The sequence below is a fragment of the Pelophylax lessonae genome (assembly GCF_965119305.1).
Source record: "Pelophylax lessonae genome assembly, chromosome: 5".
Classification (NCBI taxonomy): Eukaryota; Metazoa; Chordata; class Amphibia; order Anura; family Ranidae; genus Pelophylax; species Pelophylax lessonae.
Window position 1 is genome coordinate 455,528,184 of NC_138772.1, and position 21,016 is coordinate 455,549,199.

The 21,016-nt window shown below is 41.7% G+C and overlaps 1 protein-coding gene across 1 annotated transcript in view; it reads left to right on the top strand.

Annotated features, from left to right (window-relative positions):
- The window catches only part of LOC309555379 (uncharacterized protein), a 654,339-nt gene that overhangs the window by 87,020 nt on the left and 546,303 nt on the right, over window positions 1-21,016 (top strand). Inside the window, exons 5-6 of the mRNA XM_082257367.1 lie at window positions 3,238-3,321; window positions 16,611-16,778. Of these exons, the coding sequence (XP_082113493.1) occupies window positions 3,238-3,321; window positions 16,611-16,778 (252 nt within the window). The remainder of the gene's footprint in view (window positions 1-3,237; window positions 3,322-16,610; window positions 16,779-21,016) is intronic.

Consider the following 21,016-nt stretch of genomic DNA (forward strand, 5'->3'; position numbering starts at 1 on the left):
ACTAAAGCCTGTGCTGGAACTTGATCAGGTGACCAGACTGGAGCACCCTCAAAATTAGGTAAGTATACAGATCTTTCCATTCACATGATCAATAGAATAGGCCTAGAATGGCAGTGGGAGTAGATTTAAGTACTGAGGTTTAGATAAGATGGGCTGGAGGATAATGAATCATCCATTTTCTAACCAAAAAATGTTATGGGAACAAGGAAGCAAGAATACATTTTGTGTGATCCTCCGATACATTGCCTAAGAAGATTTAGACTTATTTGAGAAGTACTAAAAAGCTGTACCCTGAGGGTGGCAAGATGAATGAAACAACATTTATATGCAGTAACTGAACGGTTTTTAATGAATTATAGACTTCACCTATTTTATAGCTTAGGTCTCAATATACAGAAAGTTTGGAATCCTTGTTAAGCAGATTCAACCCCTCCTGTAGACAACTGTCGCTAAAACAGAATGCCATGGGAACTCCTAACTTTTTAAGTTGTCACCAGAAAAAGAAGTGCAGGTAAATATTGTCTTGCACTTCTTGTTCCATCCAGCAACTGAAGGAGAAATCTTCTCAACGGGACACTAGATTTTCCCTACTGTAGCCAGAACCGAAAAAAAAAAGGTTTGGCTATACATACACTTTTATGCCTTAATATTCGCTTTTCTTAGAAATATAGGGGCACCTATGTTTTTATCATATTATGCATGCTTTTGATCCCTTTGTAATGTTAACAAAAACAGAATGGTGCTGGTTGTCTGTTAGGACTAGTATTTATAAACACGTGGTTAACTTTTTCTCCATCATTCTTCCTAAAGTGTGCCATAAATTATTTCTTAGCCTTCGCTTAGCCTGAAATGGACTGACATTGTTAAGTTGTTGGCGCTAATTATAAAGAAAATTTTAAAATTATTATAAAGAAAATCTGAAGGAAAGAAAACTTGTCCAGAGGTGGTTTTCAAAAGTTCTTCTTCAAGATGTGAAATTACAAAAACTAGAACATACAAAATAACAGAGGCCTTTCTTCCAGAGTCCTCGGTCCATATAACCAGAAACCACTGTGCAAACCAAATAAAGTATAACTAAAAGCAAAACTTTTTTTGGGTAGAGGGGAGAGGGATTAGAGCGCTTGTCAGTTTGTTTTACTGTCTGTTCCCCCGTTAAGGAGATTTACCATCTCTATTTGTCCTGTTTACCATTATTATTGAAAGTGAAAGTAAAAGAAAATCCCACATTTTGGGTTGTCCCCAGAAAAGTAATAGAAGGGAAATGCTCCAATGGGGACACTAGTTGGGGTGACCTGGGGGTCCCCAACAGATTCCCTTAATGTCCATGGAATTCTTCTCACTTCCTGTGCGGCTATGGGACAGGAAGTGAAGGGAAATCTCCACAATAGGACACAGATCGCGAAAAAAAATCTGACCAGGGTTATAACTTTCCATTACTCTATCCAAAATGAAAAAAAAAAGTTTTGCCTATAGTTCTACTTTAAGTAGTACTTACATACTCAGCTGTGTTCCCAAATGATTTAAAATAAACCTAGGTCCTCAATATTTCTGTACATGCTGTAGGTTGGACAGTCTGTTCAGAACAAAGCTGTTCAATTATATATCTAAATGTAATTTTGATAAACAGCCGTGAGAATTTGTTGCTGTAAAATGTTTCCCCAAAATTGTGCTACCAGCAAGGCTGTGCTTTCTAAATATGGACAGACAATTTTAATGAAGAATTTAGGAGGCAACCATGAGGAAGCCAAGAGAATGTGCCTACATTGATAAAACGAAACTCTACAATCCAATCCAATTCTACTGCCTCTGTGCTGGTGGCATGGATAGCTGGCTCCTGATATGTATTTATTTCTTGTGTTTCTCATAGCAACTAACAAATTTAGAAGTAAATTGTATGAAAATTGACTGATAAAAAAGTTGATGTCAGTGTTCTGCTTCCTGAATTGAACATAAGGCTAATAACTCCTGTAGTGACATAGTAGTAGTAGAAGGCAGGGGACACAGGAACCTAATACAACTAGAAGTGTCAAATGCAGATGAATTCTGGGGCCATAGCAATGGAACAGATGGAAAGTAGGAGACCTGTAGAGGTTGATTTGTTCAAGATCTGGTGCAGCTCTGCATAGAAACCAGTCAGCTTCCAGTTTTTTTTGTTAAAGCTTAATTGAACAGGCTGAAATTAGAAGCGGATTGGCTAACTTGCACAGCTGCACCAGATTTTGCACTCTCCAGTTTTACAACCCATACACAGTGAATGCGGCTTTGAAATCACGCTATTCAGCGCAATTTCAAAGTGGCCAGTCAGTGCGATTTCACATATGGCTTGCTGGCATCTTTGCGACTTCATGCAAGTCGCACATGAACTTGCCATAAATATAGCAGGAATCTTTTTCAAATCGGTGCAAGTTGGAGCACCAACTTGCACTGATTTGAACGGTTCCATAGGCACAAATATGGTGTGACTTGTCATGCAAATTGAAACTGTCAAATCGCATGACAAGTTGCATCGGTGTGAATGGGGACTTGGTAAATCAACCCCAGAATGTCTAAGGTATCAGTATAATAGCTCTTTACTTATAGACACACCCGTATTTGGATATGATCGGGCATGATCATGTTACCTTGCTGTGCAGAAGAGTGTCGTCACCCATTTTGTATTTAAGAATTTGCCCATAGTAATAGATCCTTTATTTTTCAAACAATGTCGAACTGACCTTTATAGGCAATGCAGAAAAATGACTTTTACTCTAGTTTGTTATAAAATCTTCTCAATAGATTGTACTCAATTGCTCCTTATATGTTAAAGCAATTTTAACTTCTAGCAAAGTACGGAACTTTAGATGTTTATAAATGGCTTTTTTTATAGAAGTTAACTTGAGTTTTAGGTTTATGGCCCTGTCCACAGAGGTGATAGGTTTTCTTTCGTATTGGGCCCCTAAAAGTACTTATTTTACCATACTATGTAGGGGTTAAGTGTGACTGGTTTAGCTCCAGCGGCACTTTTATATAAAAGCACGCTGGTAGACCTATAACTCAGTAATGGCCTTTGTGCGGAATATCCAAAGAAACATATGTTGAAAGGAACCAGCAAGAGAAAGAAATGACACAAAAAGGTTGAATGCACAATGCCTTGTCTTGCTCAAGTTAGTTTTGAATGAAGTTAGTTATTCATTCCGGTGTCTTAACTCTCGCTCATTGTCCATCTGTGTTTCATTTTGATATTTTCTTTTTTTGTAGGTTAATAACAGAGATCAAATCATTTTACAACTTAAAACAGACTTGAAAACATCACAGGAGAAATATTTTGGCTCTCAAGAAGAAGTAAGTACTTTGAGAGTTTAGACTGAAATGTCTGTTCACAGATCATTCTTCAGTATACCGAGCTGTTGGTAAGATGGAAATGTTCAGCCTATTACCTACTATTTCATGCTTACTCTATGCACTTACACATCAGATCAGTCTCAAGAGGTGGGAATTAAAGTGTGTTTTATCCTAAGACCAAAAATGTAATATATTGCTGGCCCTAGATGTGGTGGCTTTATTAGTTTATATTTTTCCAGGTTTTTTTTTTTGGCTTTTTTATCATCTTGTGATCCTGCCAGTAACACACTTCAACAATGTGGCAATATTCACTTAGCCACTATTCACACGGGTGCAGCTCCAAATCGCATAAGAAGTTGCACCCTATTGTTGGCAATGGCACCATCAGACTTTGGCAATGGCGACTCAGACTTTGCGGTGCTGTACTGATTAGAAAAAAAGTTTTTTTCACTATTTTTTGCGATTATAGGTGCGACTTGCATAGACATCTGTGTAAGTCGTATCTGAAATCGAACTGACCTGCGGCTTTGAAAATTTAAATTCACATTCATTGTGAACGGGAGGGCTTACTGTACAGCATCAGTGAGCAAAAGTGCTGCCATCCTAGAACAGGAAGAATGTTAGTAATACAAATTACCTCTCCCTCTCCTGATCTCATAGAGTGTACAGTAGTTTAGTAGCTAACTGTGCAAGGCTGATGCCAGTGCATGAGATAAGACCATAAAGTGCACAGTAACTTACAAGTCCACTGGATTTCTGTCAAAACCAACGAGTACTTTTTTTTTTTTTAATTTGAACAACTATAACAAAATGCTTTTAGTGGTTTATTAAAAAAAAAGAACAATAGAGAAGTTTATTGTTGGGGTTTACAGACACTTACTTTATTAGTCAGAAATAAATTTAGAAATAAATATGCTTGGAGTGTGGTGGAGTGTAGTGGAATTCGCTTAAGAGTCTGTTCACACTAGGAATTGCACAGGAATGCGGTACGCGTGCAGTTCAGTTCGGTGCGATTTGAGCCTATTCATTCAAATTCTACTGCATGTACTTCTTTTGGAAACTCACTGCAACCAGATTGCATGGTACTTCTGTACCATGCAAGCTGTTGCAAGCAAACTCCCAGCAACCTGTGTTTGGGGTATTGTTAACATTGACGACTGCAGATCGCAAGCTTGGTGCATTTAAAAGCGGTGCGGGACATGCGCATGGAACGTGGGTTTCCCCCACAACATTCTGGTGTGGAACAAAATGAACTATCTTGTAAAAAAAAAAAAAAAAAACAGAGAAGTAAAATATTATTGAAACAACGACGTGCATAACTCGAAAAGACAATAAGAAATATAACTCAAAAACATTTCCTCTCACAATGTACCATGGCATAGATGTTATGATGATATTTATATAAATTCTAGTCTACAGTCTTAATACAGAAATGCAGTGCCTTCGATACTCATGGGAATTGGGATGTAGCAAACATTATCAATGGATAATAAATATACAATATCTATTGAAATCCCACATAATAAAGGGAAAATAAAAAACACAGTCATATAAGGTTCCAAATAAATAAATGAAAATGCCAATTCCTAAACGATAGATGTGCCGAACTCCAGGTCATGAATCAGAAAAAGGAAACAAGCGGCTCCACGTTTATCCAGTACTCTGCTGCTTCCTGGTGAGATCTCTGTAAGGGCTCTTTCACACGGTCCGCCTCCGTAGGCGGATCCGTTCTGCTCAGCGGGGATCGATCCGCGATCCCCGCTGAGCCGGCGGATGACAGCTCCTTCTCCGCTTGCAGTGCGGAGAGGGAGGTGTCACAGCCCCCGCTGCTCTCTATGGGGAATCGGATGAGAGCGGACCGCCTGTCCGCTCTCATCCGATCCCATCCAATCCGATCCCCAGGGCGGATGGAAAATATGGTTTCCATCCGTCTGGATTTCACGGACAGGATCGGATGCGGATGGCAGCGGGTGTCAGCGGACATGTCACCGCTGACAACCGCTGCTCCATAGGGCTGAATGGGGCATCCGATCAGATCCGCCTAAAAAACTGACAGGCGGATCTGAAAGAGCCCTAAAGAATATAACGTAGAAGTCCATAAAAAAATTGGAAATATTTGTTCAGTAACACAAATGTTCTTGTTATCCACTCAGCCTGCTGTGCAATTTGGCCAGATAGGAATGGGAAGGTCGGAATGGGAAGGCCACAATACATATATCTATTTTTTTTTTTTACAGTGTCTGCAGTTTCGCACATCTCCTGACACATTCACAATTACTTCCAGCTCTTTAGGGCCCTTTAACACTGATTCGTTTTTGATATACATTTTTTAGTTAAAAGCGGAAGAAAAATGCATGAACAATCCTAAATCCTTTGGAATTCTTCACACCGGTTAGTTGCGTTTTGGTGTGTTTTTTGAGTCGCATACCCATGTTTTAGAGGTGCATGCTGGGAGTCAAGCAACCAGAAAACACACCAGAAACGCCTAAAAAAACGCAAATGCATTTTTGATGCTCTTTTTAAACGAGCAATGTGAAAGCAGCCTGAAAATACAATTGAATCCCACCAAACTAATGATCCCAATCCAGCTTTCTTCATTTCATAGGCCCTCCCCCCTACATTGCACTAGCTGTCTATGGTCTGTGATTTCAGCTTTTACTTAGCCTGGTTCAAGCAACCTTATTAGTTAAATGCACTCTTTTCTCTGGAAATAAGGGACAATTTAATGATCTCTACACAGTAACAAGAATTTTGACATTTGCTCATGCTCATTGTGACTCAGACCAAGTTAGACCACATTGTGACTTAGACCACATGTGCAGTGCCCGTTTTCACTGCGCATTTTCAAAGCAGCTGTTCAGTGGTTCAGCTGCGTTTGAGATACAGTTCTGATGCAAATTTTAGGAGCAGACAACCGTCAACGTCCTTAACAAAAGCTAGATGTTAACCGGTTCCTGCCCGGCCTATGGGCGAATGGAGCCGGGGACGGCCTCTCGTTGATCCGGGTGGATGTCATATGATGTCCTCCTGGATCACGCCTCACTGTGCGATCTGACACCACTTGTGTCCACCGGGCACAGCCAATGACTGATTACTATACCAGCCTGCTGCTTTTACCATGTAACAGCTGAAATCAATCACAGCAGGTCACATGATAGTTGTAAACAATGAATGGCTTCCATTCAAGCCATCCATTGTATACAATTGTGTTGCTAGCTGTGATTAGTCACAGTGGTCATATGGCACAGACTGGGCCAATCACGTTCCATCTGTGCCTTTCGATCAGCTGTGGCCTATGACAGCTAATCACAACAAAGCAAACTGAATGAATCAATTTCATTCAGTAAATTGCTTTCATATAGCAATGAAATTCACCCCGGAACCTTGCACCCTGTACAACACACTCCTGAATCTAGCACTCTGTATAACGCACTCCTGAATCTAGCACTCTGTACAACGCACTCCTGAACCTTGCACTCTGTATGTAGCACATTCCTGAACCCTGCAATCTGTACAACGCATTCCTGAACCTTGCACTCTGTACAAAATGCACAAATCCTTCTACCCTTAGCGTAACGCACTCTTCCACAGTTTGTGCAAAACCACTTGTAATGAAAGCTTTTTATTCTTTTTTTTTTTTTAATTATGGTACTGGGGTTTGTGCCCTTGAGACTCCAGCTTGTGGCACAGCAATCAAAGATTTTTTTTATAAGTATAAGGAAGAGTGTTTTTTTTAAACATTTGGCCACACCCATTTTGCCACGCTATGCGCACCACAGGTCACTTCCTCTCTCAAGTGTCCCTCATTCTGAAGTTCAACAGTTGGAAGGTATAGGGCTGTAGTATGCAGTTTGCACACCAGCGCTGAATAGAGAGCAGGAACTGCCGGAGTTAACTTTCAAAGTTACCCAGCAGGTGATTGGTTGCTAGGACCAACTTGGAAAGGTAACTCCGGCAACTCCCGCTGTCTATTCAGCGCTGGTATTTCTCTATTCAGTTCTGCCTCTGTCCTGCTCCCTGCTCCTCTCTCCTGTGTCTCCCCCTCTGCATGCCTGAATCGGGTAGGAAGAAGCAGAGCTGGGGGGGCTGTGTAATGCAAAAGGGTTCCAGAGGTGTGTGTGGGAGGCTTTGTAATGTAAAGGGGTCCAGAGGTGTGGGGAGGTGCTGTGCAATGTAAAGGGGTCCAAAGGTGTGTGTGTGTGTGTGTGTGTGTGTGGGGGGGGGGGGGAAGGGGGGGCTGTGTAATGTAAAGGCGTCCAGAGGTGTTGGCTCATAAAAATGCTCTAACTTGTGTTACAATCACCTTTTAACCCAGCACCGGGCAAAGGTCCCTGGCGCTGATCTTCATGACCCCGGGCGTCATGGAATCAAATTTACCTTCGGGGTAAAGCCCCTGTTTTTTTCCCCACCTAGCAACACCCCTGAGGGGTAAAAGTGCCCAGTAGTGCAATGGTTCAGGAGAGGGTTGGCAAGCTGGCTCCACGTCCTTAACAACTGATGACTGATCAAAGTATTGCTGGTAATAAAATTTGAGAAAAAAACAGTGTGGGGCTCCCTTCCCCTAGTCATACCAGATTTAAAAGGTTACACCACGCCAAAAAAAAAAAAAAAAAGTATGGGGTCCCACCCAAATCCATATTAGACTATTAGGTCAAAAAACCTTGTCCCCATGCTGATGGCCGGTAGTTGTGAGGGTCCTCAGGCAGGGTCTTATGTGATTCTGGAAGCCTCCTTTAACAGGGGGGCCCCAAGATCCCACCCCCTCTATGTGAATGAGTATGGTGTATGGACCCCCATGCCATTTATTTTTTTAACAACTTAAGGACCAAGCCTATTTCTGACACATGTTGTTTACAAGTTAAAATCAGTATTTTTTGCTAGAAATTTACTTAGAACCCCCAAACATTATATATATATATATATATATATATATATATATATATATATTTTTATTTTTTTTTTAGCAAAGACTCTGGAGAATATAATGGCAGTTGTTGTCATGTGGTACTTGTGCAGCTGTCTTTCAAACGCTAATAATTTGGAAAAAATACATTTCATTGCATTTAAAAAAAACTAAACAGTCAAATTAGTCCAAATTTTTTGTATATTGTAAAAGATGATGTCAAGCCGAGTAAAAAGATACCTAACATGTTATGGTTTAAAATTGTGCACACTTGTAGAATGGCGACAAACTATGGTACTTAAAAATCTCCATCGACAACGCTTTAAAATGTTTTAACGGTTACCAGTTTAGAGTTACAGAGAAGGTATTTTTCTAGAATTATTTCCCTCACTCTGGTGATCGCAGCGATACCACACATGTGTGATCTGAACACTGTTTTCATTTGCAGGGGCAACTTACGTATGCGTTTTTCTTTAGTGCGTGAGCTCACAGGGACGAGGGCACTTTGAATTTTTTATTTTATTTTTTCCTATTTTTTTTATAATTTTTTTTTATATTTGACACTGTTTTTAAAATGAAAAAAATCTGATCACTTATTGCTGTCACAAGCAATGTAAACATCCCTTGTGACAGTAATAGGCAGTGACAGGTACTCTTTATGGAGGGATCTGGGGTCTAAAAGACCCCTGACCCTCCACTTCACTTCATAGTATAAAAAAAAAAATGCTGAAATCGGCATTTTGAATACTGACATCTTTTTTTAAATTGTCGCCATTGGCAGCCGAGTAAACCGGAAGTGACATTGTGACGTCGCTTCCGGGTTACATGATTATAGACACGATCAAAGTCGAATCTGGCTTTGTTCGGGACTCCAGCCAGCCGGCAGACATGCTCTGGTCTCCCAGTGGGATGGGAGACCCGGGCAGAGCCGGGGAAGGCAGTGGTAGGGTGGAGACGTCCCCTCACGCTCACTGGGATAACGGCCAAGCGGCTGCTGAGCTGAGTAAAACCACTTCTGCAAGCCGACATACAGGTATGTCGGTTTGTGGGAAGTGGTTAATTTTGGCATAGGGTTCCCCTCAAAATTCATACCAGGCCTAAGGGTCTAGTATGGATTGGGGGGGGCGTTGTTTAAATAAAAATTGCCACGGGGTTCCCCTTAAAATGCATACCTGACCTGGAGGGCCTGATATGGATGGGGGGATCGCCATGCTGTTTTTTTTTTTTATTTCTCAATTTCTGTTCAAAACCTATGACGTGCAATTCAATAGCGTTCCCATAGAAGAAAATAAGGCTGGAAATTGCATCTGAACCGCACTGCAGTGCTCAGAAAATGTACAGGACTCTTTTTAAATTTGCACTGCAGGTGCACCGCAGATGCGCTGCAGATGTGTAAACAGCATCAATGGAAAACAATGTTGTTTCATGCGAATCGTATGCAGTTCAAAACGCATCCATTTCATATTTATGTGAACCAAGCCTTATACTGCTTGAAAAAATCTGTAGTTATACAAGCCCACTAGAGAGATTTTGTTTGATGCTAGAAAACAAACAGAACATTTTTTTTCTGTCCTGAAATATCCAAATAGATAATCGCACATTTGTGTGTGTGTTTAAAAATATCTAGTTTGCATGCTGCATGAGGTTTTACTATAATAATAAAGAATAATCTTTATTGATTGGCTCTGTAAGTTTCAATCATGTTCTTCTTTTACATCATTATTACGTCTGTTAAAGCCCCTGGTACAAATCTGTTGTCCAGTGTTTCCTAGGAACGTGTGACACATATTGCAAACACAATTGTTTAAGTCAATCAGCATTGCTTCTCTTTTTCAAGTCCAACTGTTTGAAAATATTTCGTAATTTACAGATAGGCTGGTCAACTAGCATTTAAAAAAACCTGACTATAGTTCAGGTATTTGTCTGCTTAGATGTGGTAGTGGCATTAAATTTTAGGCACCTACGGGATCAAGGACTGGTCTTTGTGCTGTGGAATTTCAGTGCTACATGAATGAATAAAATTTGATGAATAAATAAAGGAAGAAAGATAAAAAAACAAAACAGACATCAGCAAGTAGTATACATGTACTGGTGGTATTTGTTCAGGCAGGAGTTCCTTAAATGCTTCTGATTTTGGGATTCCTTTCAGTCACTGACGACCTATCTTGTGCCCATCACGCAGTTTTGAACAATAAATTATTTTCAATTCAAAAGAGAAAGTTGGCAAATGCATAAGTCATCTGGTTTAATTCAGTGAAAGGCAAAATCTGACCTTGTTGCATAGTAACAATCCAAATGATGAATATGTGCTGTCACAATGGGATGGTGCTGCTTATTATTAGACATATTCTATTAAATTAATGAAAATTATACAATCTGAGTTTTCCTGTTGTTTGTGATGTTCTAATGCTGACTAGGGCATCAGGTGCAGCGTTATACAGTAAAGAAAAATAGAATCTTTACATTGTATTTAAGCTGAATATGCAATTTAAATGTGTCCATGAATCCTTAATTATTTTTCTACTCTTTTATTTGACACCCATAAAATGAAACATGGTGGGGTTACTCCTATAGCTTGTCTTTCATTAAAAGATGGTGTGCTTCAATGGGGTGGGTTTATGTGAAGATGGATTGTTTTTTTCTTTATCCGTGAATTAGTGCCTTTAGCCATGAATTAGTGCACTACTTTATGAATGCAAATTAATTTGACTTTTTCCTCCCAATGGAACAATGGGTCACTTAAGGGTTTGCTCATGCAGATGTCATTGCCCTCATGTGAGCTTTGCCCCAGTCACCCTGCAGTGAATGGAGCACAAATGGGCCTTGAAATAGAAATCAGTGATCCCTATAGTAAATGGAAGGTCTCTATACATGGACAACTAGTTCAAACCCCATACTGTGTTCACCTTTAAAAAGCATCTTGCATTGAACATTATGAGTTTATATGATCATTGAGTTCTGTATGACCTCTCCTGAAAGGCTATGCAAGAAAATGTGAAGTCTAAAGGAAATACAGAATATTTGACCTAATGCAGAATTTAAATTATTATTATTTCAGGTACTTATATAGCGCTGTCAATTTACGCAGCACTTTACATATACATTACACATTCACATCAGATCCTGCCCTCAAGGAGCTTACAGTCTAAGGTCTCTAACTCACATTCATACATACATAGTAGGGACAATTTTTTTATACAGGATCCAATTAACCTACCAGCATGTCTTCGGAGAGTGGGAGGAAACCGGAGTACCCGGAGGAAACCCACGCAGGCACAGGGAGTACATGCAAACTCCAGGCAGGTAGTGTCGTGGTTGAGATTTGAACCAGCGACCCTCTTGCTGCTAGGTGAAAGTGCTAACCACTACACCACCACATTTAATTGAAGTCAGAATATGGTAATAACTATGTATTACCATCTTCTTCAATTAAATGTTTAATGCTGGGTCTTGATGTCAGTAAATGTACTGTATTATGAAGGTTAGTACAGTGCCTTGGCCGCGTGTCTATTTGGTTTGACTCCCAATGGTTGGCTTCCTGATTCAGGTAGCACCAGGGACACTATCTACATGAAGCCTATGTGTGTTTGTTTGGTTTCCCCCAATAGTACGATTTTCTCCAGCAGTATCCTACTGCTAGGTAACGTCCACCTGAATTGGTAAAAGTGTTGGATAATTAGCCCCTTTAAATGCATATACTGTTGTGAATTGTTCTACATACCCTGTACCATGGAATAGAATTTGTCAACACTATGTTAATGAACCAAATAAATAAAATTGCCAAGCTATGCTGTCAATACATGTAAAATACCAACTTCTGTTGCCTATAAAAAAAACTAGAAGTACACTCATCGGGGCCATTAAATGTAAAATATCAGTCTCTGGTGCTCATAAATGTATAATGCCCACTTCCAGCATCAGTAACTGTATACTGCCAGCCCTTGATGCTTGTAAAAACTATAATGCAAGTATCTGCTGTCAGTAAATGTGTAATGCCAAGTATAATGTTCGCTTCTGCTTTCAAGAACTTCCTGCCATGGGGGCCTTAGGTGACTACCTTAATCACAAACAGTCCTGATCTGAGATATTATTACAGTATATCTCTCAATATCCCTGCAATCAGTGCTCTCTCTCCCTTGATGGGAAATCAAGGGTTAATAGTTTTAGATCTCAAACCATGCAATCTCTCAGTTGCCCAGCCAAAAAATTCAACAATTATTTACAATAACATGCATACATTAAAAGAAAAACATCCACGGTATGAAGCATATGTTACACCTAAAATGAACTATATAACACTACACATTGGCAGATCTCGTTCAGTAATCCCAAAAGTTCTTGTTCATAGCAACCTTGTATTTGGCCTCGTTCATCTCTATGCGGCTCTGCGAGCTGCGTTTGCATGGGCCCAGCAGCCTATTCAATTGTATAGGCTACTGTGCCTGCATTTCATGCAGTAAAAAGGCTCCTGTACCATTTTTAAAAATGGTGCAGGAGCCTTTTTACTGCATGAAATGCAGGCACAGTAGCCTATACAATTGAATAGGCTGCTGGGCCCATGCAAACGCAGCTCGCAGAGCCGCATAGAGATGAATGAGGCCAAATACAAGGTTGCTATGAACAAGAACTTTTGGGATTACTGAACGAGATCTGCCAATGTGTAGTGTTATATAGTTCATTTTAGGTGTAACATATGCTTTATACCGTGGATGTTTTTTTTTTAATGTATGCATGTTATTGTAAATAATTGTTGGATCACATGGTACTTTTGCACCCTGCAACCCAAAATGCCCATTTCCTGCAACCGAAAATGTGCTGCAGTTTCAGATGCGTGGGAGTGCCATTAAGAATGAATGGAAGCCCTGCATGTCTGCAAATGGGCAGTGCGATTTGACTGTGGGCGGTTGTGGGTGCAGGAACAGGTGCAATTTACCCGCACAAGTGTGAACCTTTCCCTAAAAAGTATCTTTTTGTATCCACAGGAGATGTTTGCACTGTCATTCGTAGGTTATCCTTTTGGGGAATACAGCAAACACTGTCTCTGTCAGTTTACTGTCCTAGGGAAGCTCAGTCCACTGATGATTTTGCTTTACACAGTTCAGAGAGTACTGGTGCTTACATTGAGCCTTGGAGGAAGGAACTAATGCAAAGGCTTTGAATTGAGGCTAGTAAAGCAAAAATAGCAGTGGACTCTGCTCCCCTGGGTATATGACCTGTCAAGGACATTGTATGCTGTATTCCTGCACAAGATAATCTATGAATGAGAGCACAATATCTGCTGTGGATACAAAAAAATATTTTTTTGTTCCAAGGTTGCTACTAACAAGAACCTTTAGAGTGGCATCAACACTGCCCCAGTGTGGTCACACTGCTCTTTGGGCAAAGTGCATTTATCCCACCGGTTTGATGGGGGTTAGCTGCACTTTCCCATAGATGTTTATAGTGCAGTTTCAGAAAGCACACCAAAGGTGCAGCATGCAGGAATTTTGGTGTGCTTTCTAAAACTGCACCAAAACCACAATGCCTCATAGAAGCCTATGGGAAATCACAGCTAATCCACACAAAAACCGTGGGCTAGCTGTGCTTGTAGTGTGGCAGTGTGAAGCTGCCCTAAGGCTACATTCACATTTGGGTTTCTGTCCTACAAAATGTAGATATGAGAAAATCAGCAGGGGGTCCCAGCAATTAGATGTGGGAGGCAGTTCCATTGGTAGTTTTCATCCGGGGCTGATCACTTGCAGGTAATCATAGCAATAGCAATTACATGTGAGTGGCTGCAATTAGCTTTGGGAGTCAGGAGCCTCCCATTGCTTTCAATGTGTATACTTGCATATTTTTGTCTGCCTTTTAGTCTGCTCTGGTCCGGTTACATGATCTTGCTGCTTCGGCACCTTTGTGTCAGTCAGCTGCGGTTGCAAGGGAAAGGAGGGAGCACCAACAATTGGTACATAGGAGCCTATGAGTGACTTCACAGCTTTCAGAATTCCCAGCTGTTGTTGAATGCTTTCTCCTCTCCCCTGCAGCTGGCACTCACTAATACGGGATCACTGAACCTGAGCAGACTGAAAATAGGTAAGTATGAGTATACATGTCTTTTTTACACAGGTTGGGCAGTATAGGTATCAGGAGGGGGAGGGAAATTTTTTAAGACTTTTTAGTGTTAGGCTGGAGTTCTATTCTTTTTTGCTTCATTATTACAGTGTAGTCAAATAAGACCATCACTAAGTTTGCCTAGGTTCACAACTGTGCAGGTTTCCCAACCTGCAGGCAAACTGTGCTGCTCCTTAGCAGACACGCCAGGGTGCCATTACTTGTTAATGACACCCCCACACATCGGAAAACATTGCATGTTTTCAGGTGTGTGAAACTGCATTATACCAAACAACCATACCCCAATGAAATATTATTTCAGAAAATATTCAGATCTAAATAAATTCATGTTTGTATTGAAAAATTGCTCTGATTTTGGGGCCTGAACCTCTCCTTTTTCCCCCTCATTTTCATTTGTTTGAAATGAGCAGTGCATGTTTGTTTCAGCCATGTGCATTGCTTCATGCAAACTACACATTCCAAAGCCCATAGTTTATCCTGGGAGGGTGGATACTTTTCTACATACAGTGGGAGAATGAATGTAGCCACTCTTCAACTGGAAATCAGATGACAGCAGCAAAACAATGGGATTTGGAGGAGGCTGAGAGCAATATAAGGTACTTGTCTTATTTGTATAGTACAGGACACAGGCAACTTATTCATGGGCTATAGGCTCGCACCTATAGAAGGATCCAGAGCTTGTCTGTGATTGACTGAAAATAATTGGTTCCTTTAGCTCTGCATAAGAAAGGAGCATATAGGATATACACCAAAATGTAGTGTTGAATATGTGGTTCTCAATAGTTGATAAATTGAAGACTGACAGCAGAAATAGACCATGTGGTCCATTAAGCATTTTTTTTTTTCAGGATGTTTATCCAAAGCATGTGATAGATGATACTTTGTACTGACTGAATGTAATGTAATCTTAACAGGCTAATGCAAAGGCTGGAAATGTGGCACCATATACCCCAGCTTATACCCCAACCATGCTCTTCCACCTTGTGGACCCCAGGAAATACTTGTTATTTCTGGTTGTATGTTACATAGCTCAATGCTTTATAGCTGAGCGACCAATCTCTAAGTTAAAGCACTATCTCATAAAGGTTTTATGTCTCCACCCCATCTACCATTGCTATAAGGAATTGTTTATATTTTCAAAGGAAGGAGCCCACCTTTTTTTCTCTGATTCCTTCAGTGTCTGAGCTTAGTACTTGCTACCAGAGATTTAGGGGGGTGCTGGGGTGGACTGAGCCCCCCAGATTTTATTCTTATCCCCCAGGGCTAGTAATGTTTGTATCAGGAAGTGAAGGAGCTGAGGTGCAGTGTGCAGTCTTGGCACAGTGCCTTGCTCCTATCTGCTGCACTGCATCAATCATTTCTGTGGGGCGGGGGGAAGACCAGAATGCATGGTGTCAAATGTTGCTATGGTGATGTGGCCAAATAATGTTAATCCAGTGTGGGGATTTAGAAGTCGACAGAAGTCCTGCTTCCATCTAGACCTGTTCTGCCTCCTGCCATGATGCTGTATCTGCATTGAAGATTTGAAGGGAGGACTAAGGACTCTCTTGTGAAGGTTGCTGACTCTTATGTCAACAGAGGCAGACTGTAATGTGAAGGGGGGAACTCTGACATGATGAGGGCTGGCTCAGATGTCATAGGAGGGGGCGGGGGGGGGGCGGGGAGCTCTAATGTGAAGGGGGGGTTCTAATGTAATGGGGGGGTACTCTGATGTAGATGATAAAATGAAGGTGTGTTATACATAATTTAAACGCCAACAGTTTGTGCAGCACTTTACAATATAAAGGGAGGCAATACAGCAACAATGCAATTCAGTACAAGAGCGTTAGGAGGGCCCTGCTTCTGGGAGCCTACAGTCTACTAGGTGTGTCAATAGTATGCCCTCTTGACTTTTTTACTGCACTCCCAGACCAGATAGGCTATACCTGGCCCTGCTTCCAACAGCAAATGGAGCAGATGAAACAAACTCCCATTAAAGTAAGCTGACTTGTAAGCTACGTTGCAGAAGCTGCTACATCACAGTTCAACCATCTTTTTAGTGCTTTAGTGCTATCATAAGGATGTAACCAAAAGGCTTCAACTATAAAAAGGAAGACATTCATCTAAGTGACAATTTTACACTGCTTTCCGTCAATCTATGACATACAATATGTTACTGAGATGTCGTTTATGTTATTTTATGTAATCATTGATGTTTAAACATGAAATAAAAAAATTACCTTTTAATTTTTTTTTACCTGTACAATAAATGTGTGTTTTCCTTTTTAATGGTTAGTTGAACCTCCAGGAGGCAGAGATTTCAAGACTCCAACAGAAGATAAGATGTCTTCAGAATGAAGCTCGGGAACTGTGGGAAAAATGTAATGAACAGGAAGATCAGTTTAATCAAGTAGATAAAGCCAAACAACAGCTTGTGCATGAGCAGGATATTAATCTTGGCCAGGTAAGTGCTTTGGTGTCTTCACCAGATATGATCATTTAAAACAAGCATTGGTGTAGCCAGTTTGTTGTAAAGCAGTTAAGGAGACTTTGTTGCTTGAAAAAATATATAAAAAAATACCCTGTGTAAATTCTGACTTGGCATACCCTACTTGGCCACTCAAGCACTGAGTGTTTCATTGTGGGAGAAAGGGAGGTAAATGATATGCTCCCTCCATACCTGGGAAAAATAACAGGATAATTCCATACCAGGGTAGTTAGGCATTGCAGAGGAAGCAAATGGTAAGTCTTCTATGCAAGGAAGTGCTTACTTTGCCCTACATGGGCAAAGGGCAGATTTGGTTTAAAGCCACAGTTTATTTTAGTTGTTTTTCAGCCAGGCTTCAAGGCAATTAAAAAAATGTTGTACTTTTTCTTACAACGTTTGCAAAGTATGTGTGTTAAACAGCACATTGGAGAGCCAGAGCTCTGCTGCCCAAGTCACTAGCAGTCAGCCACTCTCCCTGTCATTTTGACATTTTGTGATTGTGCGTCATATTAAGTTCTGTGTGTGATCTGTTTATTAGCTCATCTACAGCTTTATCTACAATGTACACTGAACAAAATTATAAACACAACGCTTCTGTTTTTGCTCCCATTTTTCACCTGAACTCAAAGATCTAAGGCTTTTTCTTTGTACACAAAAGGCCTATTTCTCTCAAATATTGTTCACAAATCTGTCTAAATCTGTGTTAGTGAGCACTTCTACTTTGCCAAGATAATTCATCCACCTCACAGGTGTGGCAAATCAAGATGCTGATTAGACAGCATGATTATTGCACAGGTGTGCCTTAGGCTGGCCACAATAAAAGGCCACTCTAAAATGTGCAATTTTATCACACAGCACAAAGCCACAGATGTTGCAAGTTTTGAGGGAACATGCAATTGGCATGCTGACTGCAGGGATGGACAGCATGCCCTGCCTTCAGAGTGCTGTGCTGCAGCCATGGCTTTCATGCACTTGTGCCATTGCGGCTCGGCCATGCAAACAGCCGGAGCCCACAAACCTAGAAGGAAGACCTGTTGAAGATGAAAGCCCTGGCAGCGGTGACAGGACTTTGTTTTACGGTAAGTCTTATCATAATCAGCTAGTATGTGATGCATTCTAGCACATTATGATATTACCTTATAGTGGGAAAGTTTGTTTTTTTTGGAAAATGTATTACTGTTTTAACATTTTTATGTTTTCTTTTAGGGATATAGAACATCATTGTTAGTGCCTTTTAATTCAGCAAAATCTCTATTGCTAGAACATATATTGTTTGGAGTCTTGAAGCTATTGCTTGTTTTATGGATATATGTGAACTTTTCCAAACTGACCCAACCACCTGGAGTAGAGATGTAGGCAGGATCATGGCATCAAAAGTGTTAAGGAATTTTTTACACTTTCCAGACCTGTCTAAAATGTTCTGGATTTTACTAGTAGACAAGGGGGTCAAATGCCATATACATTCTCAGCACATGTTAAAGTGTGATGAGATAATCTCTTTACAGTGGAAACAATGCCTTTAAAGTATATCAAAACCAAACCCAATATTGTAATATATTGTACTTTAACAATCCTTAGATGTAGTGGCTGCATTCATTTCTATTTTTAGACGATTTTCCTTTATTTTCACCTATCTTTCCAGTCAGTAACACGTTTCCTGTCCTAGGGGGGCTCTGCTCGCCCTTCCACTGTATCTATGAGTGAGCAACATAACCACTCTTGGACAGCAGCAGTGTCAACATGTGTAAAGGGTAGTGTTGAGAAACGATTTACCATTTTTACTTGTCATTTTTCTTGTTTCAAGAACTTTTTAGTTCATTCCAGGTTTCATCGATATGCTGCTGAGATGAGCTCCTTTTGCAGAAAATAATATTGGCTAAACCTCTACGATGCCTTGGGGTGCCATACCCAAATCTCACCAGAGCAATGATTGTGGGACCGGCATGTAATGTAACCTTTGTGCACACATCAATGCTACTCTTGTAGATCATTCAATTCATTCATTTATTGCCATTGTTCCAGCTGCAGAAAGGTTTCAACGGTTTTCTCCAACCTTTTTGTGTCCAAAACCAAGGGGGGCATTTACCCCATCTTAAATGGGATTCAATCGCAGAAATGTTTGCAAGAAATAAATCAAGCCTGTCATAGCCTGTGTGTTTCTATACACAGTGGCCATGTTTGTGTAGTCCAGCGCCATATTGTGGTGGTTTACCGTTGAAAATAGTGGCGGCCTAGACAGTGGAGCCCTGTGGGTAGCGATTTTGGTGGTGGTAGCCCCTCCTCATCCCCTGGTGCTGACGCCTGGATCTTTTCACTTCCTAATCGCCGCACATGGAGTGATGACTATCCTGGCAGCTGCAGGTGCCTGTTTCTGCTGGGTGGTGAGTCTGGTGGGGTTCTCTCCCTCTCTACTGAGGATCGCATAGTGCTTGTGCCTGGCGACCAAGTGGTGCTGCCAGCGCGGAGTGGGTTGTCCCTTTGCAGTCTTTTACACTTTTTGTGGGGTCCCCCTAGAGACTCAAGGAGTCTTGGAAGCACATCTCCCCACCTGACCCCCTCTCTGAGGCTGCGGGACCCTCTGGGTCCCTACCATTCATCGATGTACAGCGGCGGTTCTGGAGTCCTTTGTGTCCCGGGTGGAGGTGATTTTTGAGCGTTGTGTTAGAAAAAGCGCCCCCCCACCTTCCCCTGCCTCATCTGCCTTATCAGATCCTGAATCTGATTTGGCCGGTCGGACGTGGGTCACCCTGCTGGGTCTCTGACCACGCGTCTGAAATCCTCAATAGTGAGGATGATTCCTCCACATCTGCAACTGCGCACAAAAAGGCGCTGGGGGAAGCACTGATTGTATCTGTGCATGAGACCTTGAAGATGGAGGATGCAGCTGCAGGTGCGACGAAAGCCCAGGTTCCCTTTGGCACTCACAAGCCATCCTGAGCGGCAAAGGCGTTTCCTTTCCCCGCCTATTTTGATAGGATTGGTGCTAAAGAGTGGGGATGACCAAAGCATCCCCTTGAGGTCCCTAAGCAATTTACTAGGCGTTACGCCTATGAGGAATCCCTTATTAAGAAGTGGATTGTTCCACTGGTGGTGGACCCTCTGGTTTCCAAATTGAACAAGGCAACCATGATTCCGGTAGAAAAGTCCCCGGCCTTTAAGGATCTGGCTGACAGGAAGGCGGAGGCTGTGGCCCGCAATATATACACTCTGGCTGGTTCGGCACTAAGGCCAGTATTCACCATTGCCCCCGTGTCGCAAACTCTGACCGAGTGGGCTAAGCTTTTACTCCATGACCTAGAGGGAAAACCGCTCCCCCCTGCCTTTGCTGAGCTGGTGGACCAGCTGGTCCAGAGGCTGCAGTTTATCTTTGCATCTTTGGATGCGGCCCCCCTAGTGGCTCTGCTCTCTGTTTTGACTGTGGTCCTTCGGCTTGTCTTTTGACTTAAATGCTGGTCTGCAGATCAGACTTCTAAAAAGGCCTTGACTGATCTCCTCTTTCAAGGGGATCGCCTTTTGGGGCTTACCTGGATGACATCATTAAAGGTCTCACAGGGGTAAAAGAGTACAGGCTACTAAGGGCAAGGAACCTCCTCGTAGATGTGGGCCCTCCTTCTCGGCTCATAAGAAGTTTTGACTTCGGAACGTTTTCAGGATTTATACTCAAACCTGTTTACAGTTCCCAGGAAGGAAGGCAAGGTGCAACCAATCCTGAACCCAAGGCACTGAACTGCTTTGTGCGGGTGCAGAAGTTCAGGATGGAGTCCATTCGCACAGTGGTGGCATTCCTGCATCAGGGAGATTTTCTTGCCTCTGTCGACATCAAGGATGCTTACCTTCACATTCCAATATGTGCCGGTCCCCAGCGCTTCCTCCGCTTTGCCATGAAAGAGGAGCATTATCAGTTTGGTCTCGCTTCTGCTCCTCGGGTCTTTACAAAAGTGTTAGCCCTGGTGCTAGCATTGTTACACCAATGGGGGATCGCGGTACTGGGCTACTTGGACAAGCTCCTTCAGGGAGCGGAGTCCCCTACTGCTCTGGTGGAAAACCTGAAAATCACCATGTTTTGGAACTCTGAGCGAACAGATCGTGCTTGGACCATTGCTCTTCTGGGATGTCCAGTGCGCATTCAATCAGACAATGCCACGGCCATGGCTTATGTCATCACCAAGGGGGCACAAAAAGTGTCCTGGCAGCTCAGAAGGTAGCCGGTATTC